Here is a 26059-nt window from a genome sequence, read left to right as displayed (position 1 = left end):
AATATGCACACAGACTGAGTTAAACATATATGACTGAGTTAAACATATATGTTATATAAACCGAAATTGGCTTAAAAGGTTTTTCCATGTCTCGAAAATATATTTAAAAGATAAAGTTTCAGTATTTAAACGACTAGATTAACCACCGGAATAGAAATGGACGGTGATATTCTCTGTGATGTGCTCGGAACTTTAAGAGATAATGTTGATCCGATCAAAATTGCCCTTGAGCTTCAATGCTTGATTGTTGTGAAAAAGGATTTGTTTCGTCGATGGCGAGAATGTAATTCAAGGGAGAACGTTTGGATAGAGATTCTAATGTACGTTAATACTTATCTTTCACTTCAGGAGTTTTTACGTGTCTTATTTAAATCAGGATATACCAGTGTTGCTTTGCAGTTGTTACTTAAACTTTGCAAACAGCCTGTTGGACGACCTAGAACAAATGAAGTTAATGATTCATGTGATAGACTATTCTATTTATTTAAACAAAAGCATATAATAAAACGCTAACACCCCAAAACATTAACAGTCTTTGGACAATATTTCACATGTCAGGAGAATACAAAGGAAATATGAGGGATGCTAATAAACTATCCTATGCTTTATGTGCTGGAATTGATGCAATTATTATGTCGTCTTTTTCAAGATCCTCGCTAAATCATCCTTGGTTTGAAAAGTTGAAAAGGATCAATCTCTCTATAACAAATACGAACTTATTCAATATTGCTTATCAATCTAGACTTGCTATTGCGAGTGCCGTCAAAGGTGAAATAGAGGATTCTAAGAAATACCTATCGGCTGCCTTAATTGAATCTTTGGGTATATCCTCGTCTTCAGTCGTTACTAATATGTATTATTTCGCAGCATACATAAAAGGATGTGAGTTTGAAAAAAAACAACATCCGCTATCAAGGAAGAAATTCTGGAATTCATCGATTTAGGGCTTCAATCCCTATCAACACAAAGTTCTGATGTTCAAAAGTTCTGGAAAAAAATGTTTTTGCAACGTAGAATTTATTACTATTTAAGATTGTCTAATAAAGCATATCCAATATCTTATTTAAAAAAAGACAGTGGTGATCTGGAGGAAGCTAACAAGTTAATTGCAGAGTTATCCCCAATGAGGGAGGGTATGGATGACCGCAGGAAGCAATTATTATCGGTTGCCGATGCTCGCTCTCATGAGATTATAGAAAAACAGAATATACAAAATATAGAAATAACTTTAGAATATTTAGACGAAGCAATATCTTTAGACCCTCAAGAGAGGTTTGGTGAAACGACTCACATAAAACAATATAAATCAGAACTTCAATTATATCTATTGAAGCAATGTCCCGAATTAAAACCATGTCATGAAAAGCAATTGACCATGTTTAAGAGAAAACAGGATGATTTGAAAATGGTGGTCAACTATCGTGATTTACACCCAGATTCTTGCGAGGTAAGAAAATATACACGTGGCCCTTTAATTGTTTATTTTTAGTCACCTGAGTCACTTAGGGCAAAATTGCGAATTTTTGACCATTTTTCAAGAATCCTTTTTTCTACTTCTGCAAATCTAAACGAAAAACTGTCGTTATAGGGACAACAAAGCGACGAAGAGTTTCTCCCTTTAGCAACAGGTAGGAAACAATATTTTAAAATCATTGCAAGATATTTTTGTCACATTTGAATGAAAATTTATATTACTTTTTTATTCCTTAAATCCCTAAAAGAGCCGTAAGTAATGTCAATACTTGTTTTAAGGTATCCGATCCATAATAGCCCATGTTCAATGAACCGGGATGCATGACAGATATGTATGGGCTTAATACTCATTATACTTGGACATACGTTTAATGTTTAAGCATCAGTATGTATTTTAACCTATTAAATTCAATTCTAAAAAGATTTTTACGGTTTAAAATTTTTTAAAAGAGTTTTCCTATTTTTAATGATTAAATGCATATTTTCAAAAGAGCATTTATTGATACTCTTAGTATTTACTTTTTTATTTTAGGCTTAGTATATTATTTTTTTTGAAAATGTTTCACGGTTAATCTGTTTATATTCTAAAATGCTTTGAATTAATATAGAATATTTAATACATAATTGATATTCAATGTTAGAATGATTTGGTCTTAATATGGATCGGATACCTTAAGTTTAGTGATATTGCCTTTTATGTCGGTCCACAAGATCAGGAAACAATTCCTGTCAATCATATTTTACTGAGGCTGCATTCGCGATAAAGTGGTATCCTTACAATAAGAACATTTTTAAGATCAAGAAACTCCTTTACTTTAATGCAATTAATATGGACACAGTTTCGAACACCATGTCAAGCAATCATATATTCGAAATCATACTTTGCATACATTTATTGGTTCCATTAATTTGATGGTTTAATTATTTCAGATGAGCCTGTGCATACACATTTACGTATGGACCCGATAAAAAAAGAGAATGAAAAGGGTAAATTGTTGACTTTCAAAAAATTCCTGTCTTTCAGTGAATACTATATATTATATATTTATAGAGAGAGAGAGAGAGAGAGAGAGAGAGAGAGAGAGAGAGAGAGAGAGAGAGAGAGAGAATCATAAGATAAAGACAGTTAAACACAAACAAACACTTTAGATTGATTTTCTATATAAATGACGTTATATAAAACAGCAAACAAAAACAGGCCTAAAAATTTATCAATATCTTTTTGTTTCAGAGAATATATTATTGTTTGATATGGTCTCAAGGAAACTTCCACAAGGAACGCTTCTTTTTATTTTTTGTGATGAACTAGGAATAGAGTACCCTGAATCCACAATGACAGAGAGATCACGTGACAGTGAAAGTTACTTTCTTGCCATGTTTAAGCGGTACACAAAATATCCAAACATTGACCATTACAGTAAACTTCGTGACATTTTATCAAACCTTCAGCGACAAGATATCATTGAATCTTTAACAGACTTCAAGAAAATTAGTTTTCAGCAATTTCAAATACACAATCCAGAATGGTCGATTACAGACAAAGACAAAGGTTTTGTCTGTGAACACCTCGCACAGGATTTTCGACATTTGGTCAGATATCTTGGATTGCCTCAAAATGTATTAAGTTCCATCGAAGTTAATAATCCCAGTGATGTGAGAAAATACAATATTTCAGTGTTTAATTAAGAGAACTTCAAGTTAATAAAGACTATTCTTTAACTCGAATTGATTTATGTAATGCAATTGAATATGATAGCCAAAATAGAGCATTGATTAAAACGCTTAATGATTATTATTTCCGATAGGGCTTTTTAATTGTGTATGTATATGACTACTTGTATTATGATACTCATTAATTAACCTCTGTGATGTTTGTTATTCCTTGTAAATGAAATTGAGAAGCACAGAATTGTTAACATAATTAAAACAACGATCAATATTTTCCAATTTCAAATTAGGAAGAACTATCATTTTCCATTGAACTTAAAACTATACTAGGAAAATAATCAGGGTTTCATCATCATTGTATGGTTGTAAGGAAAGTGCTAATCGAAAATGCGGTTGATTAAGATAACCGGCTGTACATTTGTTGGGTATCTAGAATTTACTGTCTGCACATGGAAACATAACGTAATATTAAACACTTAAAATCAACTTTGATTTAAATTGAATCAATATAATTGGGCAATACTATTGTTATTTTTAAAGTTTATTTTTTTTTCTTTTGTTTTCATTTTTAGTTCGTATGACATGCGTTTATATTAGTCTGGTTGTTAATGTTTGACAATTTATCCATTGACGTGAACTTTGGAAGTTGTCATAAAAGATTTTATCGCTTCATATTTACATCTTCAAAGTATCATTTCCTCTATTTCTTACGGAAACTTAAAATTAATTAACAGCTTTATAGAAACAGCCAGACTGAAATCGACACGCCCTTTTTATCGATTGGTGGAAACCTACAGCGACCTGAGAATAATCACGGACTGCACGAAATAATCATAATGATGTCAGACTCAAAGTCTCACAGCTGTTTCTTTCAGCTAACGTATTCATGTACAGTAATAAAGTGAATTTTAATTACTTTTTACAATCAATTTATCAATTATTTAAAAAAAATGTTAATATAATCAATAAAATGCCTTCTTTAATGATTATTGCGGGTTATGAAGATAGCTATCATTGCAGGTTCAACGCGAGTTATGTATATTTTCTGCAATGTTGCTACTACAGAAAGCATTTTAATGTTTATATATTCCACGATTACATACCAAGCATTTACAATTTCATTTGATTGCTAGTTCTTCTGGATGCCTTGAGAAATACACGAAATATATACCTAGCCTCGTTTTTGAAAGCTAAATTTAGTTTAGGTAATAATCTTTTGAAAGCTAATCTTTCTTTTTAATGTCGACTGTACTTTTTCTGGTAGATCTCATGTATTGCGTATTGTGCATTTGATACTTAGCATTGACTATTATGTAAAAATATCTATACTATCTATACTATTATATAAAAATAATAGACTCAAATATTTGGCCTTTAATACTGATAAATTGGAAGAGTGCTGTCTTTTGTTTTATCTATTTTAAACATCAATGGTACTTGAAGATTACCAATTTGTTTTTATTTTTCTCAATTCAGCTTCGCTAATAAATAATCCACGAAAATTCATCAAAAAATTCCGGAAATCATCTGGATTTAAAATTTCTGTTAGCTCTGGTTTTGTGGGGAAAGCCATTAAGAAGCCTTAATTGGAGCAAAATTGAAATATTGTCGTCCTGTACAAAAATTCATCTGCTATATATTCCTTTTAAGTGAAATCTTTCTCCTGACAAAAATTAATGATTTTTTCAAATCTAATTTATTATATAAGTTTAAGGTACAGGCAGACTGATCATACTAGCAGGTTTTTACAGCAAAATAAAATTCTAAAAAATACAGCTCATATTGCTTTAAGAACCTAAGAAAAGTCACAGAATACACGAAATAATCATGATATAAGATCAGACTCAAGTTCCTACAAAAGACGATCTGGCTGTTTCTTTTATCTAAGATTCTGGTTTACGTTAACCACAATTTAATTGATTTTCTTCATTTTTTCTATCAAACATGTTAATAAAATAAACAATAAAAGGCTTTTTAATTATTTATGTTTGTTATGAACGTAGCGATCAATGCAGTATGCAATATCGCCACCGTCTTATCACATATGAATCACCAAAAGAGAGCACTTTATTGTTTGATAAAAACGTACCCTGTCCCACTGGTGTTAAGCCGATATGTTTACTATTTGGAACGCATATCATTAGATGGCGAAGATGCCGTAGGTACGCATATCATTGGGATTTTCATTAATGAAGATAATATCAATTAATATGCAGTTTTGGTTTATTGTAAAGGTTGCTACATGTGAAGACTCAGAAGCTCTTCAAACACTTATGTTTTACCCGCTGAAATACGATCTGAATAAATAAAAAGAGTTGTGTAAACTTACGAACCTGCAGAGGTCGTCGCCATATTATGATATGCGTACCAAATGGTTAACACCAGTGCTGTCCTTAATTAAAATAATTTTGATAGTATTAACAGTGATACAATGTGTTGCTGAAGGTGCATATATAGGTACATTTGGAAATATTCCGTACATTAGATCTTGGTAGGTATACTATAACACTGACCTGACACATATACATGTATACCCAATTAATCATAACACTTACACTTAACGCAACTTAATCATAACAAGAGCGCAATTCAAGCATCGCAGGAACATCAACACTGAAAAGTCATGGAATCAAACTCTACGATTACTTACACCATTTTTTCAACTAGTTATGTCTCGCTATTGATTATCGATAATCATAAATGTTCAAATCATCATATTATAGATATGAAAAAAAAATCATTTATGGCTTTTTTTAAACGGATGGGAATATAAAGTATAGCAATTGTTGCATTAACTCAAGCAAACAGTAGCTCCTTTTCTTATAATAGCACTGTTCATGCGAGTTTGTTACATGTATGTTTGTGCAGACAATTGTGTAACAAGGTTTTCCAAAATTCTTCAAAACTAACTTTTATGAAATATTTAACAGTTTTTGTCCCATTTTAAGTTTTGCATTTTTAAACATACCCAAGAGTACCCAAATCAATATTGCTAGTGATCTAAATCAACCTCATTTTCGATTAGCACTTTCCATACAGTGATCATCAAAACAGTTAAATTATACATACATCTATTGAAAGATCATAAAATGTTTGTCACATTCATGAATACAAAAAATAAACTAAAAAACACGAAATTATTTAAATTAAACAGCTTGAAACACCTTTTAAAGCCTATAGAGAAAACTTTTGCCAAAGAATTTCGCAAAAAGGAAAAATTAAGTTATAAAAATAATGATTGCTTATCGTAAATTGATAAACATTTGTACATCATGAAGAAGAAAACGTAAACTTTGGTTGGTTTTTGAAGCTTGGTCTGCTCTTCTTAGAGGATTTTTTCTGAAAATTGACATCAGTAGAGAGTTTCTTTTTCTGCAAAAAAAAATTTAGACATTTATTGGAAATGTTTTGTTTTGATCATGCTAGGTCTTGTATATTCTTCACATTACTAAAAAAATTTGAGACTAAGACAACAAAGAATTGTTTTTGATTTATATTATTAATTAAAAAAAACTGTTTATTAAATCAGAAATTTTCCTGATAAATAAATTCATATCGTGAAAATATAAATGAATTTAACCTCTTTGTTTTCCTTGGCCTTTTGCTTAACCGGTTCTTTCAATAAGGAAAGCATAGCAAGCAAGTCTCGCACTTTGTCATCTATTTCGGAATTTCCCCAATCTTTTTCCGTAATGATTTGTTTCTCAAACTCGACAAGTTCCCTTAGGTTGTTGCAAAGGATCTCTATATTCGGATACAGGTCAGGATACAATTTAGCAGTGTCGTCGTTGCGTAGTCCGTAAATATCGATGAATCGTTCAACATCATTAACTGCATCGTAGATTTCTGCGTTGACTTTGCATCGAAAGCTTTCATACTGAGATAACTTTGAATTGTGTGCCTCATTTGCAATGTGGGCTTCATATGTTTCTTGAACTTGTTCAATATCCTGTCTGCGTTTCATTAAAAGTCGAAATGGATCAATGCTATCAGAACTGCCAGAATCGACTTTCGAATCATTTAAGGTTTTAACAGTTGATTCAAGGTCGTTTAAGCGTTCACAACTATGACTCAGATTGGCATCTTTCAATCGGTTTTCCTCTCTTTCATAAATGACTGTATTATCATTTAAAAACTCAGAGGCCCTAACATAATATATTCCACATACTCTACACATATTTTGGTCATGCGATTGAGAACTGAAACCTTTTTCTATTTCCTCATCTTTTTTAGTTTTTATCAGTTGTTTTAATTTAGAAATCATTCCTAAACTCTTTTTTCGGAAAACATATTTCCTCAAAGCACGTACAATAATATTTATTGCCTTTTCTTCTTTTGATTGAGGTTCTTGCTGTTTAACTAAAGTTTCCCTTTCATCAGTACACGGATTGTCTTCCTGCAAAGTGTTTTCAATGTTATTTTTCACATGAAGATCGGATAGATCAATACAAGTCTTCGACATCTTCTTATGTCTATCAATTAGCCTTTCACTTTCTCGGTCTTTACTGTTCTGAGTCAATAAAGTTTGTACAACCTGACTTGTTTCTCGATTTAGAAAATGTTCCTTTCGACAATTTTCCAGATTAAATATCTCTTCAGGTAATGTCACGTCCGCGCCTTGGCAATTTACTCCAAAACAAAATAAACTCTCACCATTTCGTTTGCAATTGACAAAGTCATAATACATGAACTGAAAATCACTAGGCTCCAAATGATGTTTCTTTGTCTTGTTCAATCTCTTTTTCATTTCTTCGGGAACATTTTTCTTTTTTACGAAACTAAAGACCAAATTTTTTCTGCTAATTCTTTTTCAATTTCTGCCGCTTTGTCCACTTTCTTTCTCAGATTACAAAATACTGCAAGGCACAAAACTAATAATCTTTCAGAAAAGGCATTTTTCTGAGCTCTAACCAATTTGTTTTCTTCGCTTGAAAATATAAAGTCAAAGAGATTTAGTTTAGACGAGGTTCCAAAAAGTAATTGTCCCATTGATTGTAGAGATTTTAGAAGAGTCTGTTTATGCTGCTTTGAGTCTTTACTGCTTTTTATTATATTTCGGATTATGTCTGTGCGATTAGTAAATGCACAGCCCATCGCAATAGTGTTTCTATAGTACGACAATGGTAAAAATATTTTGTTTGGATTGCTTTCATTTGGAGTAGTCAACAGCGCCGTTGATGAAAAAAGAAAAAGCGTTAGATAAAATTCCATCCAATATAAAAGTGGCGAGACACATGGAAGTAACATTACATCGCACTTACTCAGTGTTTCACAGAAAATCCCAAATTCAATTAAAGCTGCATGTGGTTTAAGACCTTTCAACAGTTCTTGACACTCAGATATTCTAGCACAAATTGAAGACACCGGTAACATTTCCTCTTTCTCATCATCAAATATCAGGTCAAACTGGGATTTTGTCACATCCTTCTGGATAGTTGATTTAGTTTCTTCAGTTTGGGTATTTTCGTCTTTATCTTTTAAAACAAATGCAGGTGTAATTTGCAAGCGTTCGCCAAATACATCATAAACAAAAAGAAAGCACAGAAAGTTTGGGACGTCGTCCTTTTTCCAACTTGGACAATGGTGTTGTATCAAAAATTGCAAATAATATGTCAAATTCTGATGAAAAAATCGTTTTCCTGGATTTTTAAGATAATTACAAAACTGTAGCATTGGTTCCCAGTCCAATGTTGAAAAACTGATTGTACCATCATCTTGAAAAATGTCTCGAAGAAGATGCTCACAATTAGAAAATGAAATTTCTTTAAGCAATCCAAGTTCTTTGTCAAAAATTGATCCTCGTCTTTCAAATTCCATAGAACCAACTCGAATGTGCATTTCAAGCTCTATGCGTCTAACGAATATTTGCACCCGTTTTCTTAGAGCGTCTAATGAGGATTTAAGACATTCATCGGGCGTGTTTTTCAATTCATTTTCCAATTTAGACTTCCATTTTAGACCATTTTCTGCAAGGAATTTGAAACTCGACTTGCAAGCATCGAGCAATTTAACGTCACAGACATGTCCATTTAAAATATGCTTTGGAATAAATGATGCAGCGATTGGTTTTTGCCGCGGGTATAACCGAAATATTCCTTCTTTGGTGGATCTATAAAAACCATAGTATTCCAAAATATCTAATTGTTGTGTCCTTTCGCTTTCATTAATAGGTCGCATCAAAATGTTTAAGGCTTTGAATAACGTGTCCATTCCAAGGATACATTTTGATAAATTTTTCGGGTTTCTAAGATCTGCATTCATAGTCATCCAGTCCATACAGTCCAGCTGGCCAGCAATATTTGGAAAAGGCTCGCAATGGTCAAATGCTCCGTACGCTTGTCCAATATATTGTACTTCCTTGATTAATTTTCCAGCAATTAATATTGCTTTTCCAGCTAAAGCTTTTTCTTTTGAATCTTGCATTGCATAAAATACTTGTTCTAGTTTTTTGCTAATTTCTCTTTTTGAAGTAACATCCATATTGTTGCCGTCTAACCTTATAATGATATCAAAAATGTGGCATTTGTTTCTTAAATCACTATCTCCTAGATTTGCAGCATAACTCAAGGCTTTGTCTGTCATTCCATCGTTCAGGTATACGTCAACAAGCTGCCTAGGGGTTCCTGCAAATATGTATCAAAAGAAACCATTATGCAAGATTTTATGGGTCTTGAATTAAGCAAGCAAATAAAAATTGTATTTTACTAATATGTATGATAGACTCATGACTAGAAACAAAATTAGAGACAAGTTAAAAAATCACAAAAATTTCTTCAAAACAGATAAAATATTTGCAGTTTTCTATTTGTAAATTTATCTTGTAAGTTTAATGTTAGTAAATTAAAGGCAAGGTTGGGTCAATATATCGTTCCAATTTTTCTGAAAGGCAATGAAAAATTCAAAAAGATACAATTCCATCATCAATCGCCCTACTTCTTACCCTCTGACTGTAGGACGTTAATTGCTTCTTGTATACGATCATTCACCGTCAAAAACTCCACTTTGTGTTTGACATCTGGTAAACGATTGAGGGCCAACATCATCTTCTCAATTTTGCCTTGTTTAAGGAAGGACTCTGCTGCTTGAAGACTTAGTTTTTGTTCAGAATGGTTTGGTCCTGGGGCATTTGCAACGAGGCGGGACGGAATGGGCTCTTTTTTGTGTTTATATTCCTTAGAGAACGGAAAGAAATTATTATCACTTTATTTTTTTTTTTTTATAAAACTGGATTTCCTACAATTGATTACATGAAAATTTTGTTTATAAAATTTACCTGCACTAATATTTGATATCTATGAAGACAGTCAATGGCTGCTTCGAAGAGGTTATGTTTGATTAACAAAGATAATGCCTGTTTAAACTGCCCTGCTTCTTCATAGCATTTACTACCTTTGAGCGGTAGACGCATTTTTATATAAATCTCTGCAGCTTTTTCTACCTGGTAAACAGATAAATGTATTTTAAACATAAATTCGTGTAGATGAGTTTTCCTTTTTCTTTAGAGAATGTTAAATACAAAAAAATAATTTCTATCTTCAATCTAATAGGCACATATGTCAGATATTTCTGGTGGTTAAAGAATTATTTCCTTAAATTGCATATTGCACTAAAAACATGCGATTGAAATTACCAGAAAGTGTTTAATAACATACATTCATAAAACGACAAAAGTGAAAATTTGGGTATTATTTTCAAATGACATGATGCACTAAATAGCGAACTAAGTACATGTGTTACCATTTCTTTAAAACAGTTTAGTTATGTGCATTCAGTCAGAGTCAGTTTAACTTTTTCTTAAAAAGGGTTAATTACTATATCTCTAAAATGAATTAAAGATATTAAATCAAAAATACCTTTATTAGCAAAACTCATAACACCATTGATTTATAAATTTATAACGGGGGTTTATATACAAACTGTTAGTAATATATTAAAACTTTTATTTTCTATATTATGCTTTCAAAAATCAATTTCATTTTCATAAAAATGCTGTTCGTTTAATTATGTGTTTATTATTGTATTATTTAAAGAAGGCAACCGTTTGTCTGTCGTAATAGATTGGTTAAAAATGAGAAAGTTACCATGTTCGTCTTTCTGTAGAGATCAGCGGCAAGAGATAATTCCTTTGCGTTTTCTAAGCACTTTCCTGCTTCTAATGGGTGTTCACATTCCAGAAAATCGTGCGCCGCAGACAGAAACAACTCTTGCATTTGAGCAGGATATTCAATCATTCTATAATTTAATAACATCGTTTAATATGTTTACAATTACTTTATACCCATTCTTATGAAAAAAAAATATTTTTATGTCATGCACATTTGAACATTTTTTATTCATCATTGTTTTTTTTTTTCAAATTAAATATACGACTTATAAAAACTCTTTAAAAAATCTCAATTAATTTAAAATCACTAAAATTGATTTTTGCACATACTTAGAGGCATCTAGGGCTTTTTGATGACATTTTGCAATTTTTTCCATTTCAAATTCACCAGCTTCTCGGAAACATGTAGCAGCTGTGTTAAACAATGACTTTTTCATAAATTTTTCTCCAGTTTCTATCCACTCTTCTGGTGAGGAAACCTCGGCAAATCCTAAATTAACTGTTAAAAAATGTAAATTAGTTTATTATAATGTGCTTTGTGCATGTATACTTCACTGTATTTTAAAGGCAATATTCAGACTTTAATCATTTAAACGTTTGTTTTGAAACTCTGATAGTAAAACCAACGGTAATAAGAGAAACAATCGCTTTAATTTTTTTTAAACAGACAATCATGATTTGATGAAAAACATTCATCAATGTATAATCTATACTACTTTATTAAAATAGTACTCAATTTTTTTAGCTTTAATACCGATAAACCGGAAGAGTACTGTCTTTAAACATCATTTGTATTTGAAGATTACCAATTTGTTTTTATTTTTTCTCAATCAAGCTTCGTTAATTAATAATCAACGAAAATTACGGGAGGCTCTTTAGTTTAAACTTCAACAATCTCACATTTGTATGGATAAACTTGGAAACGATAAAACAAATGCGTGTTAATTTTCATTTGAAATTTTTGTGTCCATATAAGGCATCCGGCAAATGCTTCCACGTGCGCACACATTCTGCTTGCATAAGTAGTTTTTATAAAAACTTGAAGCTTTGGTTTAGTATTTATATAACATTTTACTCATTTTTATTTCAATTAATTTACCTAAATAGATGCAAACATACATTAAATACAGTTCGACCTGTTAATTCAAGAATGCACATTTTGTCTCACGCGTAAGGATTCATTCAGTAATGCAGCTGACCTCGATGAACTGTCCTCGATCATAAGAAGATGCTCCATGATATTGATGTTGCATAATAGTAGCTAGGAAGACGGCTTGATTTATAAACAAGGTTACGTTATAATGCGACCTCAATAGCAAGTTATTATGGCATTCAATGTTTTTCAGTCGCATTAAATTATTTTAATACAACTCTTTCTTTGTGTACGTGTTAATGCTCTTTGAAGAGCCCTACCTAGTTTTCTGAAGATGAAGAAGATACATTAACATTTAATAATTATGTTAAAAATATAGAATTAGACAAGGAACTTACGAACGGCTTTCCCCAAATTTATTTCAAAATCAAATTTGTTGACGGTTTATAATAATGAAATTATGGTGTACAGATTCAAAATATTCTATATTTTGTAAAAATACAGTATTTTTTAATTATTTTACATCAAACTGATCATGTTGATTGCTTCTAGCTATCTATATTTCATAATTGCCGATCATTCCGTTAAAAGGAATACTTGTTTTCTGTTCATCAAAGAAAATACGGGAGATAACTCTAACACAGTGCATTTACTATAAAAAAATCCCGAGAGCTTCAAATGTCAAAATGGTGTGTAAAAAACTTTATTGCAATATGTTGAATTCTGCAATTATAAAATTAAACTTTTCGAAGAAAGGTAATAACACCTTTAAAATAGTTTGTTGTAAACAATTTGACTGTTATTTTCAATGCAACTTTATTAATTTTCTCCAAAATCGTTTTGGAGCGATTCTGCAATTTTCTGCTACATTATAGGTATATGGGAGGCATTTTAACTGTGTTGAAGGCCTTTCCCGTGAGACAGTTAGTTAATTCCAACTCAGCAGAGTGTAGTGAAATTAATAGCATTACTGTAGACTTGAAGTTTGGTTATGCAAATGTCAACAATATACGGAGTTTCGATGAATCTTTTTTGTAAATGCCCGATATCATACATGTATGCAATGTCAACCCGTGCAAGCACGGGTCAAAGTCTAGTATTTATAATTTGTTATTAAATTGTTCTATCAAACGTTTTTATGATGTGACCTTACGAACGTTATGTTGTAAGTTCATGACATTTACAACGAAATTGGTTATGTTTTATATATTTGTCACCAATGCGTTGAATTTCGTGGTTGGTGTAGTTTTGATACATGTATAACCAAAGAAAATGATTCTAATTTCAACGATAAACTGTGAAGTATATACCAGGGGTATTTTTTTTAATTTTACAACATACTACTTGAATTTTCGTCTTTAAAATTGCCAGTCTTGTTCAAATATACATTGGTAATTTGACTCAGATTTTTTAAAATAAATTATAACACGCAATCACGTGTGCAGGACAATAATCATGGATAAAATGAATGCAACAGATAACACAACGGAGACTGAACGATTCATTATCACCGTCCAGAACTATTATAACTTGCTTCCAATACCTCACACAAGATATTGCAAAACAATTAAAGTATGGCAGTAATATGACACCTACATCCTGTTTCCCCTTCTTTGACACTTTGGACAAGTTTTCTCGCTTTAAAATATTCAAACATCGGTGCTCTGTTATCTTCATTCTCATCAAATATCCAGACATGAACTCTTGCTCTGGTAATCGCAGTATATAGTTGTTTTAGTTCCGTGTTCAAAACTTTGTGTTTATTTTGGTCAAATGCAAGTGGTCGAGGCCTGTTACTCTCTTCAAAAACGCCTGCAAAAAGAAAATAGCAAGTTAAAAAACAAGTATCCAATGTGAACATATATATTTTTTTTGTATCATATCATTTTTCTGTTAAAATCGAGTGTTGATCATTGAATTCAGTTACTGTCTTAGTCCTTTCTATAGATGTTATACAATTTACAATTGTAAAATTAATTTGGCTCCAGATTTTACAACCCAACAGATTATTTTCATAACAGTAGTTATCGAGTAGCTGTTCTTAGGAAAATTTCTTACTATATTTGATATGAAAATAGCATATATAAAGGTATTAGCATTAGCATAACAAAAAATTCAAAGGCTGAAAGAGGGAAGGCTCTTTCATCAAACACTTGAAAGGAAAGTATTCCTCTCACAAGCCTAATAAATCCTGTTTTTTTCACATTGAACATACTGTAATCAATTTCAGTGAGACTTTCACAATCAGCTAAGGGTCCAACTGGCATTTCATTCCTATCTGCGGTACATAATTTCTCCAAGAATTGTGTCACAACCCTCCATTCCTTTCCAGCCTGCACACGATTGAAATGTTACAAATTATAGTAACCTAAATGTATGATATATATTCCACAGCTTTCTTAATTATATGATTTTTAAAGTGTAAATTTGATGCTGTTGTGAGTTTGTATTTCTTCATTTTTTCCATTGCACAAAAATGCTAAAGAATATACTCGTATTTACATTTGAAATCATTGCTACATAACGAATAAAATTAATTTCAACATGTAATATCTATTAGGCGACCAAATAAACTGGAATCATTCGTTCAAAACTTAAAGATTGTAATAAATGTTACACGTTATCATTTGCCTTGTAAAGGATAATACGACTAGGACAATAATAACAGACATACTTGTGAAGCTTGAAAGAAGTTATATAGCAAAACATCGTCAAACTCCAATCCTTTAGCCTCGTAGATGGTAAGAACTATGCCATGTTGTAGTTCATCAGGTAGATTATCTCGAGCTCTGTCATTTGCGACAAGAACAGCCTGGTGTGCTCCAAATTCTATTCTCGATGTTGATTTACCCTTTCCTTTTAGTAGTACCGCCAAGTTGCTTCATAATATAATCATAATATTTTATTTACAAGACATTACATTAGAGTCATAACATTTCTTAATTAATATTATATATACCTGTTTTCTATCGTTGATTTTGTTTGATTTAGATTTTTTTGGTTTTTGAAAAATACATACTGTGACAATCACTGTTCATATCGAACACACCCGATTTTATTTTTCCCATAATTCTTTGCAACGTGCTTGGCCGACCCTAACAATAGGCGCTAAGTTATACCCGGCCGAGCTGTCCAGCAATAAAGACGTGCTTAGTGTGTGAAGGGGGTATCGTGTTAGAAGCCTGTGTGGCATGTTTTAGTTTCACAAGTTCAGCATTTGACGCGGACACGGATAGCTGACCGTGGTAAGTATTTATTTAGTTTGGTGTAGTTTATTTGTAAATTTTTGCCTTTTTATTAGTATTACGCAGTCGTCCTATAAAGTCACCTTGACCATTGTTCACTGTAGAGTTACCTGTGTGTTCACTGATGTGTGACTTTAGCGAGAGTGTTTAAATGGAATTCGTCTTTTTCTACAGTACAGTTTTTGCTATTGCTGTATAAAGAAACGGTGATTTAAAGGGCTATTTTCTATGCGTTATTTTATTTTACAATTTATTGTCACTTTTTCCACTTAACTACTTGGGCGGAAGTGCGTCACCGGAAGTCTCAGACGCCATATTGTTTACTGTAAACAAATAACTTAGTTACCATATACTTACAATATTTTGAGATGTTGCCTTTAATATAATACTATTTATACATTATCATAGTTTGATACTATCAGTGAGATACTTATATGATGTATTATACAATATTGTTTTTATTATGGTGTTATGGTGTCACTTGTACACTTATTGTAGTGTCATATTGTTGATGTTGAGAAGATGATGATGTTATGGTGATGTCGATGACTACGATGATGATGGTGGTCATGTCGATGATGATGGTGTAGATGATGTCGTTCATGGTGAAGTCGATGACGATGCGATGTTCATGTTGATGACGACGATGATGTTATAGTGATGATGACGACGACGATGATGATGGTCATGTCGATGATGATGGTGTAGATGATGTCGTTCATGGTGAAGTCGATGACGATGCGATGTTCATGTTGATGACGACGATGATGTTATAGTGATGATGACGACGACGATGATGATGGTCATGTCGATGATGATGGTGTAGATGATGTCGTTCATGGTGACGTCGGTGATGATTATGAAGTAGATGATTATGGTGATGACGATGATGTCTATTATGATTATGGTGTTGTAGGCGATGGTGTTGATGATAGTGTCGATGATTATGATGACGATGGTGATGATGATGATTGTGGTGACGAAACTACTCTAGTTGTGGTTGTCCGTAGTTGGTCCAGGACTACAGCCCCGGAGATTCGGACACTCTTCTAATTTATTTTTGGTCATTTGTATAAACATCATATTTTTTCTTGTTGAGTGAAAGTTGTGTGAGTGTTTGTGTGGTTTAGTGTTTATATTTCTATCTTTTCTTTCTTTCTCTTATTTTTTTTGTTATTAAATTTTGTTAAATTTAAGATGTCTTGTTGTTGTTTGGAGTAGCCTCCGCTCATCCCGTTACACATACACATTATTCATCCTGTGTCATTATGATTAAATCTCAAATACAATACTAGAAAAGTTTATTATTTTTCATACAAAATATTATATGCACACCGCAGTGTATGGTAGGATTTATGCTAGATAGAACAGAATGCATGACAAATACTTAATAAATGTTATAAGGACAGGACAGAATAACCATGTAAAAACTCTTTCAAAACTCTAGAGAACATACGGCAGAGATTAAACATTATTTTTTATAGAAAGAATCTTACTATAAGCATAAAATGTATTAAATAAAAAGCTTTAAATTCATATTTATAAATTCTATAATTCGATTTGATATGTCCGGTATACATTACACTTTGTTCTTTATAGGACAATACAGGTAAAATAGGATTGTCAAAAAAATCAACCTTCACTTAATATATCTACATGTATATGTTAAACTTAATTAAAGCAAGGCATACCTTTTATCACATATTTCAAGAAGAATTGGAGATGGCCCATTAAACAATCCAAGATCTTTTTGAAGAATGTCGAATGATTCTGGAAAGTATTCAACTAGGATATCTAGAATACTTGATGCTAAATTCAGAACACCAATATGAGATCTATAATTGTGACTAAGTTGATGAATCTGAAAAAAAGCCCATCATGATTGTTACATCAAATCAAAAATTGAAAAAAATGACTATCAAACATCAAAAAGGGTAATTTTGTACATATAAACATGATTACAATTACAGATAAAAATAATCACCCTTTCTGGAACTTTGATAGATTTCGTTGTTTGACTCGCATGATAGAACAGGGAACGCAGATCCTTGAAACGAAATGATATTCCTCTCATGATACCTTGTGCAGTGTCACCAGTTAAAAACATATCATTAGGATTCTGACAGATATGTAACAACAGGTATAACTCGGCCTGAGTGAAATCTTGAGTTTCATCGACATATATTTCGTTGATGTTCAAATTGTTTATACGATTACCTGATCCCTGTAGTCTGTTATGATAAAAAAATAAATGACTCAATGTGTAATAATGGATGGTAATTATACAGAAAGTTGCAAAACGTTAGTGTTTATATTAAAAGCAAAACTAATATAAAAACAAATTGAAAACGTTCAGCGATATTTGTTGAAACTCCAAGGATATTATGAACTACAATTGTAAACAATTTAAAAGATATTAAGAACCTGCAAAATATGTTCCTGACGACATCTGCCTCGTCAAACCAGAAACGCTGTTTTAGAAAATGCCGATATTTCAAAAAAATATCATATATCGTTTCCCGCTCTCCAGAAAAGTTTGGAGCTTTTTTCTTCCCTTGTAAGATATATTCTCTCCTATCTAAATATCCGTTTTCATGAACCAATGCTTCATATGATCCTTTGATGAAAGAAATAATTTCCATCCAGACTAAGGATGGGTGGTATTGTTCAAATCCTTTCCGTATTTTTGGCCACACCGAATTACAAAATACATCGTATGTAACTTCAATTTTAGCACATTTTTTTCTGTTACTGACACCAGGGTTATCATTGTCGACAGATTGTTCATCGTATAATTCTTCGTCTGACTCACTTTCTGAGTCATCCTCAAGCTTAGGTAGAAATGATAGGCTATCATCATCGGATGACCATCCCGGTATATCGTCCTAGATAAAAACAATACAAACAATACGATCTTCTTGTGTCCATTGGATCGAAAATGCATACTTATAAAATATAACGAATGTTAAACCTTTTGTACAGAAAAGATGTAACGAAATATTATTACTTTGCTGAATATTTGTATTTTGTCTTACGTATTGACTATGAACACATATACTTAAAATCTATGTCAAGATCACGCAGCCTCTTATCCACATACTGTATATTTCGTACCACAATATTTCCAGATGCATCTCGTCTGAAGAACGGGTCAGGAAGCGATCCATCAAGCATAAGCAGCAGTTTTCTTGATGTCAGGAACAGAGGAAAATGACTATTCTGAAGGTCTTGCAGTCTCGGAGGAATTGTTTCCTCAGCTGCCGATACTGCTGGCAAATTATTATCATCCAACGAATTTCTCATCTCAGAAAATGTTTTTTGAACCTCATTGCATAAAACTAAATTTTTTGTAATAAAAAGCTGTCGAAAAGTTTTTTTCTCAACATCATCCTGTGTCAATTCATTATTCGATTCATTATCCATCGATCCACTTTCGTCATCTTCATCTGTGAATAAATATGTTATAGCATAATTTTAATCAAAATATAAATGTATAAAAGTTTGTTTTTGTTTGTTTGGTTTTTTGGGGGTTTTTTGGCGGTAATGATTTGGTATGCAGTTAAGATTTAATATACGACTAATTGACAATAGTATGATTTTCTCATTCGTTGGAAATAAGTAAGACAAACAAACTTACATTATACATTTTAAATGTATATGAAAACATTAACTTAGAAGGTAAAATTTTATATAATTTTAATAAAACCATCCATTATAAGGATAAAAATCGTCAGGAAATTGTCAAGGAAATATTAAATTCAAAAAATTACACATTTATTTGTAATTTCTTAATTAACTTTAAACTATCAAAAAATAGTTTAGGACAACGACATGTATCAAATTAACTAAATTCACGTGCTCAATAAATTAAAATGTTTAGGTCAAATATTGACACCTATTGCTTAAATGTAAAATTCGTAGCCACATTATCAAATATACGTTACATTCATGAATTGATATCTTTAAAAAATATACCTCCAGCATCAAACCTATGTGCGGTATCTCTCGCGTTTTGGTCATATCTGCTCCATAATCTGTAGAGACAACATGTTGTTTTACCCGTTCCACTTCTTCCTAGAAGCAAGATGGGATCAGAAGAAGGCAGACATATAACCGAATGTTCCACTTCCGTAACTTTAAATGGAAAATCTTTAGTGCAACTATTTGATTGTAATGAAGTCATGGCCATTTGAGTTGTAAATGAATAAAACTTCAAGATATGAAATTCTGTCGCTGAGTAGCTCCCAGGAAAAATCATCTTCTGTTTTTCAATTTCTGTGTCCGAGCGTGAGCAACCAAAATACCTCCTTGGAATTCTTTTTTTTTCATCAAAATTATCAAACAGTTTCTGGTCAACATTCACCGAGCATGTGAGATATTTTTCATAAATACACTCTCCGCCTCTTAAGTATGACTCTTTAATTCTGGCTAGCGATGCCTCTTTTTCAGTGTTAGTTTCTACGATGTCCCAAACTCGCACAGTTTCTGTGTACACATTTATTGAATCGGTTTCAGAGTCAGTTAATCTCGGAGAAAAACTGACTGCTATTTCCCATAGTATTGGTCCAGTTTCATATATTTCTATTGTTTCAAATAAACTACCTGGTTCAATCTCTAAACAAATACTAGTCGAAAATATTCCGCTAGCAAACCTTTGAAAGGATGCAATGATTTCTTTTCGACGTTGCAGTGGCAAGGCTGAACTTATTAGCTTTTCCCATACTAGAGATGTACATTCAATTTCCCATTCATTGTCTTCAAACATTCCTGGTTCAATCTATTTAAGACAGTTTATAAATGTAATTCTTATAATTTTATGAATCATTCTCGTATTGCAAAATAATATAAGTCTCAGCATTTACAACTGAATATATGCTACAGATGTCACTTAAAACTTACCGGACTTAATGTTTCCTGGAAAGATCCAACATCTTTTATTGGAATGGCTGGTGCAGAATGTGATGTCTGTGCATTTGTCTGTGATTACGAATACAAATACATATGATTGAAACTCTGTTTTATTTCTTACTTTATGACTTTTTAAAGATAGCATCGTCCTAATTTGTTTAAATATACTAAACGTGTATGTCTTTAATAACAGTCTATAATCGGAGTGATATCCTTCAAGACATTATAACAATTAAAAGATGTCGATTTCACATGTCCCTATGAGAGACAGTTTGATAAGTTTGAAAGATTTTAGATAATCAGATCTTATAAATGCATTTTAAGACTTATAAAGCAAAATAAATATATTCGCATCAGAATTCCAAGTGATAACAGTAATGCTAACAAATCGTTTATTATTGACCAAAGAAAGCTTATCCTTACAATTTTAGAGATACTTTATTGTTTATTAAATCTTCTTTTGTCGTCAATATGTCCACGTGTAGAGAAAACGTAAAATCTGTGCATTCCAGCACCGGAACTACCGACCTAGTCTTTATTTATCTTATATTTGTGGTACATGTAACAGATGCTGCGAATAAATATTACATGCCTGAATATGGCTAGAGGTCAAAATCTATAAAATATATACGTGTATTTTTGTGTACATGTAAACGAGGCACATATATATGTATTACAATAGAATACCTTTTGGGCATGTTTTAATTCCAAGTCGCATGCCTCTTTTTTCTTCACGTCTCTTCGTTTCCGACTCTTGGTCATTAATTCTTCGGAGTACATTCCAATGTCCTTTAATTCACTGATCATGAGACTTATATTTTCTTTAAGTTTCTGTTTTTTCAAAGGTGCATCAGGTATAGAGCTGTCGGCAGTTCTTGTCTTCTTTTTATTGTGCTTGTTTTCACTATCAATTCCTCCACCTGTATCATCTGTATGTAGGTTAGCTGCTCTTGAAGCTAGCCGAAAGTACTGCAGCCAAAAAATTTAATAATGCATGTAGTGTCAACCAAATATTATTATCGAGGACATAAAGTAAAAGAACTTATGACTTCTTGCACGTTTGTTTTCACTTACCTGCAAACGTCTGTCATTTTCATTCAGTAAATATTCTACGGGAAGTCTTCCTTCGCTGTCTTTAATGTTTGATTTAACGCCTTTTTCGCATAATATTCTTGTAACTTCCAATGACGTTTTGCTGAATTTTATCTTTGCAATGACATGAAACAAGCTATCGCCAAAATCATTAAGAGAGGCAGGGTCTAACAATGGGAAACGTTCAGGGTCTTCCTTGAACATCTCTATGAACTTCTCAAGAATTCCAGTATTCCCTCAAAAATCAAAATAAATCTAACTAAAACACCTTGTCAATGAACTGAGCTATAGCTATGGACACACGTTTCATTCTTTTTCCAATTTGTTCATAAGTATTAAAAATTTTGTAAAAACACACTAAGGTTATCACAAATATCTTATATTTATTATTATCAAAATTTAGAAGAAAGAATAAATTCGAAAATAAGTAACGTGTGTTACCTTGGTCCCTTTCTAATGCTATATATAACGCTGCATGTATAGGTGTATCACCAGTTTCCACAGAAAGGTACTTTGGATTAGCACCAAAACCAAACAGTCGGTTTAAGAACTTAAAATGGTTATTCTGTACAGCATTTTCAATTGCGTCTTTTCCTTCTGAAGTTAATATTTGAAGCTTGCGTAAACGAACATATCATACCTGAGACTTAGGTTCTATGATATTTTCTAATTGAATGTTTTGGGATAAAGAAGCTATTAAAATAAATACTTTTTGAATCCGCCATAACTATACAAAAGTCCAAAATTATCAATTACAAATAATGCAATATTGACCTAGTTAAAAGTATATGAAATAACTCGATCTATTATCGGTTATAAGGATAAGGGTACGATGCCATTTGTTTATTAAACAAACACTTGGCGATGATATCCAGTGGTTGTAATACTTAATAGTTACTAAAACGAATTTTGAAATACATTGGAGAGAATGGCATATGAAACTGATTATATATTCAATTTAAGCTTGAAAACCGAATAAACTAAAGGCATAAATATTGTATGACTTTAAGCCGCTTTAGTAATTTTAAAACTTGAATTTTATTTACCTATAATGGTTTGTTCCTTTTCATTTGTGTTTATATTTGTATTGACCTTTAGTTTGAAATTTTGTATATCTGAATCTTTCTTCCGATTTCATTTTTGAATACACACGATTTCTTTGATGCGGCAGTAAGAAGCTGTAATACTTTGAAATAATTATTTGCACAATAAATCTTAAATGGCAAAAACATAACACTTTAAGGTGTTTAATGATATAATTTTATTGGTCATAAATATGAATTTATTAAACATGAAAACTGTTTTTTATATATTGTTATGATTTAAATAGATAAAAATATATATGCTTATTGTCATTTTAAAGGAGAATAGTTATGTTAAATGCACATAAGCGCGTTAAAATTAGTGACCCCTAATGTTATCTTAGAATTCAGACATATGTCGGCCTCTAAAGTTTCTTTAAAAATGAAAGACTTTTATACTACAAAATCAAAAACCCCTTTTCCTTTTTTAAATATGAATAGTTAACGTTTCTTTTATAATCATGGAGAATACATGTATAACATATGTTGGACGGATCCCGTGTGCGATTTCATTGGATGCATGCGATGGGAAGGCGGATAACGATAATTTGATTGAAATATAATTGAGTAATAATAAACGTTCTTTTACCCTCAGATAATACAGCTCCACTACTCAGCATGTTTTCAATGATTTCAATCAGTAGGTCTTCGCTTTGTTGGAACTGTTTGCATTTGATAACCTGATTAACCGAAAGTCCGTCGGCAAAGTCCGATAAAGAGGAACATTCATGATGTCTTCGATATTCAACAACAGCAATGTGCATTTGTTTCCAATATTCCTTTTCTGCAAGACCAGATACTATTTTCTTGTATGTTTTTATCGGTATCTTCGTGAGTTTTTCAGGAATATCTGAGAGTTAAAGAAACGGGAAATTACTTTCGGAAACAAAGATTATTTTTAGATATGTCATTAAACATTTAATTAAAAGTAAAAACAACCTGGATTTTCATTTTGTCCAAGAGCGCTGATAACAAGATAGAGGGCCTCGTTTTCGATCTGTTGGTGTAAGTCCAATTTATGTTTCTTGTTGTTGAAAATATGTGTTAAATCGTAGAACGCTAGACGATAATTTTGTGATCTTATTTTTGCTTTAGCGCTTTCCAATGTATCCGCACACAGAGAACGGCATTCTTTTTCATTATTTGAAGCATAGGCCTTTTCGTCTCTGTAAAAAACAATAAGACGACAAGCATATTTAAATTAGCTAATATATACAGCACACAAACTAATCATAATACACTTAATATGAACAAGTTTCTATTAAAAACAAGCTTGGCATTTGTTATGAAAACAAAACATTACAATCATTTTTATTCACCTGAAATATAGGTGATAACATTTGATAATACACCCACAAAAAAGTGAATGCATTATATTCAAAATATGAAAGTAGGAACATGTACATGTGTTTCAAATAATGGGCTTTACATATTTTCCTTGTATTCTTCCTTGTTTCTGTCAATAATTTATACACATGAAAAACTATTGAGATCAAAAATAGGTTAATGACAATTGGTATTTGAAAACACTTTTCCACACTACAGGACCAATCGCATTTTTAAATATAGTTTTTATGCTTATATATTTTCGACTTCTTTTTTAATTAATCGCATTACTTAATACAAATACAAGCTTCAACACACTATTAAAAATCAAGCATAAAAAATAGGATAGGATGCAGAAACGTTGTGAAGAACACGAGACATCAAATTTCAAACTCAAGTTCTCGAAGAAGCCCGCTCAGATTTAAAATAAGTTAACTGCATAATCGTTTGATGTTAAAAACTAACATATACCTTATCTTTTTATTTCGCACTTTTCCCTCCTGATGTCTTCGTTTCTCTTCTTCTTTTTGTTTTATTCGATCTTTTTCTATTAGTCGTTTTTCTTCTTCCTGTGTCTTAATCTTTAATGTCATTGCTTTTTCTTAACAATAAAATATTAAATATAAAAAAATAATTCATAAGAGAAAATTAGGATTTTTTTCTTCTATATTTCAATAGAAAACTGTTAAAATCATCAAACGTTAATGTGGTACATTACCAAAGGTTTTTATGTGTTCGGATAGACGTTGAAAAGAGTTTGATACGCATCTTGATGCCAGCTTTCTCTTTTTATTCAATATGAGGGGATTAACTCCCTTCTGAAGCAGTGTATCAACAACTAACATTTGAAATTCCTGATTCCTAGTACCCAGCACTCTATTATCCACAGCAAGATGGAGTATTGTATTACTCTGAGAATCTTGAATGTCCAACTCACGACTTTTCGCCGCTTTATCAAGGAGATAACAAAGGAGGTCCTCACATTCTATAAGCAAACAATAAACAATTTATGTCTAGAATTGCAAATTAATCTTCCGATAATTGAAGATGTACATGTATATTACATTTCCATTGAATAAAGTCACACTTCATCCTTACTTGTTGCAAATGCAATTCTAACACCTGCATGGAGGTAGGATTCTCCTTTCTCAATGCAAAGTTTTCGAAAATCACTTCCGTTCGTCAGCAGATCCATGATAAAGCCAATGACCCAGCTATGTTGATGGATCAAGTTAATATTACACACTGCTTTCAAATCAAATGAATCATGAAACTTTTCTCCCCAACCTTTAAGACCAAAGTAGATATTCCCTGCTGAGTACCCATCGCTGTCCTGAATAAGTTTGTAGACAAGTCTCATCCATTCTCCTTTCCTCATTCTGATAACGCCCCTTAAAACAGGAATTCGTATACCTTGTACAAAATAAAAATGATATTGAATTTATAAAATGGTCAATATTTTCCAATTTCTGCTTTTGAAGATAAAAACGTTTACCAAAGACGTTAAAAATGATCATGAAAATTAAATTGAGACTCAAAGAGTGGGGTAATCTTTTTATTAGAACTGATGTTAGTTGTTCAAGCTTATCATATTCGGACGTCTGTAGACATTTTTAAAATTGCTAATACAGGACGTAGCCATCTAGCGACAAAGTCACGACATACATTTCCAGTCTTTAATTTCAAGACTGATTTATAACTCATTATAAGCATAAAACGGTTAAATTTTAAAAAAGGAATTATAAACTCCTTCAAAATAACCGTATATTTTTTCTTCTCAATCAAACTTAAAATAATGTCTATGCAGTAGAAGGGAGCTTTTGGTGAATGTTTGGGTGTGGGATATGCTGAGCTATTGCAATAGAAATAGAAAATGACACTTACTTCAAAGTGCTTTAATAGACATAGTATAGCCCAATCATAAGATGTTTATTCATAATAATTAAATTACTGAGAAATGCTTTTGAGATCATTGTCAAGAACGTGGTAAAAATCATGTGTTTTAGAATATTGCTTTGTTTATACCTTTTAAAAATTTTAATAACAATGTGAAATTTATAGTTCTTTA

At 31.8% G+C, this 26059-nt stretch overlaps 2 protein-coding genes and 1 long non-coding RNA gene across 7 annotated transcripts in view; 1 reads left to right on the top strand and 2 right to left on the bottom strand.

Moving 5' to 3' along the window:
* Positions 1–3717: 3717 nt before the first annotated feature.
* LOC136274413 (uncharacterized) lies at positions 3718–7914 on the bottom strand. Its single transcript, XM_066081162.1, has 2 exons — positions 6722–7914; positions 3718–6513 (listed from the first exon to the last, which is right to left on the bottom strand). Exons 1-2 carry the CDS (start codon positions 7886–7888, stop codon positions 6412–6414), a joined length of 1269 nt encoding a protein of 422 aa, XP_065937234.1. The 5' UTR covers positions 7889–7914; the 3' UTR covers positions 3718–6411.
* LOC105326499 (TPR and ankyrin repeat-containing protein 1) overlaps positions 6722–26059 on the bottom strand; it is a 32281-nt gene continuing 12943 nt past the window's right edge. For all 5 annotated transcript variants that reach the window (XM_066081156.1, XM_066081161.1, XM_066081158.1 and 2 more), the window contains exons 14-35: positions 25090–25404; positions 24710–24976; positions 24463–24592; positions 23605–23831; positions 23255–23515; positions 22025–22180; positions 21566–21819; positions 21179–21460; positions 20483–20560; positions 19559–20360; positions 18698–19029; positions 18008–18468; positions 17568–17814; positions 17275–17444; positions 15013–15217; positions 14554–14671; positions 13935–14150; positions 11576–11744; positions 11223–11373; positions 10415–10579; positions 10082–10313; positions 6722–9764 (exon numbers count right to left, since the gene is read on the bottom strand). In XM_066081156.1, the coding sequence (XP_065937228.1) occupies positions 7912–9764; positions 10082–10313; positions 10415–10579; positions 11223–11373; positions 11576–11744; positions 13935–14150; positions 14554–14671; positions 15013–15217; positions 17275–17444; positions 17568–17814; positions 18008–18468; positions 18698–19029; positions 19559–20360; positions 20483–20560; positions 21179–21460; positions 21566–21819; positions 22025–22180; positions 23255–23515; positions 23605–23831; positions 24463–24592; positions 24710–24976; positions 25090–25404 (7091 nt within the window). In that variant the 3' untranslated portion in view covers positions 6722–7911. The remainder of the gene's footprint in view (positions 9765–10081; positions 10314–10414; positions 10580–11222; positions 11374–11575; positions 11745–13934; positions 14151–14553; positions 14672–15012; positions 15218–17274; positions 17445–17567; positions 17815–18007; positions 18469–18697; positions 19030–19558; positions 20361–20482; positions 20561–21178; positions 21461–21565; positions 21820–22024; positions 22181–23254; positions 23516–23604; positions 23832–24462; positions 24593–24709; positions 24977–25089; positions 25405–26059) is intronic.
* LOC136274410 (uncharacterized) lies at positions 15341–16779 on the top strand. Its single transcript, XR_010712730.1, has 2 exons — positions 15341–15583; positions 16082–16779. It is a non-coding gene; the product is annotated as an uncharacterized lncRNA (long non-coding RNA).

This window comes from Magallana gigas, chromosome 4 (genome assembly GCF_963853765.1).
Source record: "Magallana gigas chromosome 4, xbMagGiga1.1, whole genome shotgun sequence".
NCBI lineage: Eukaryota > Metazoa > Mollusca > Bivalvia > Ostreida > Ostreidae > Magallana > Magallana gigas.
This window is presented reverse-complemented; position numbering and strand designations above follow the sequence as displayed.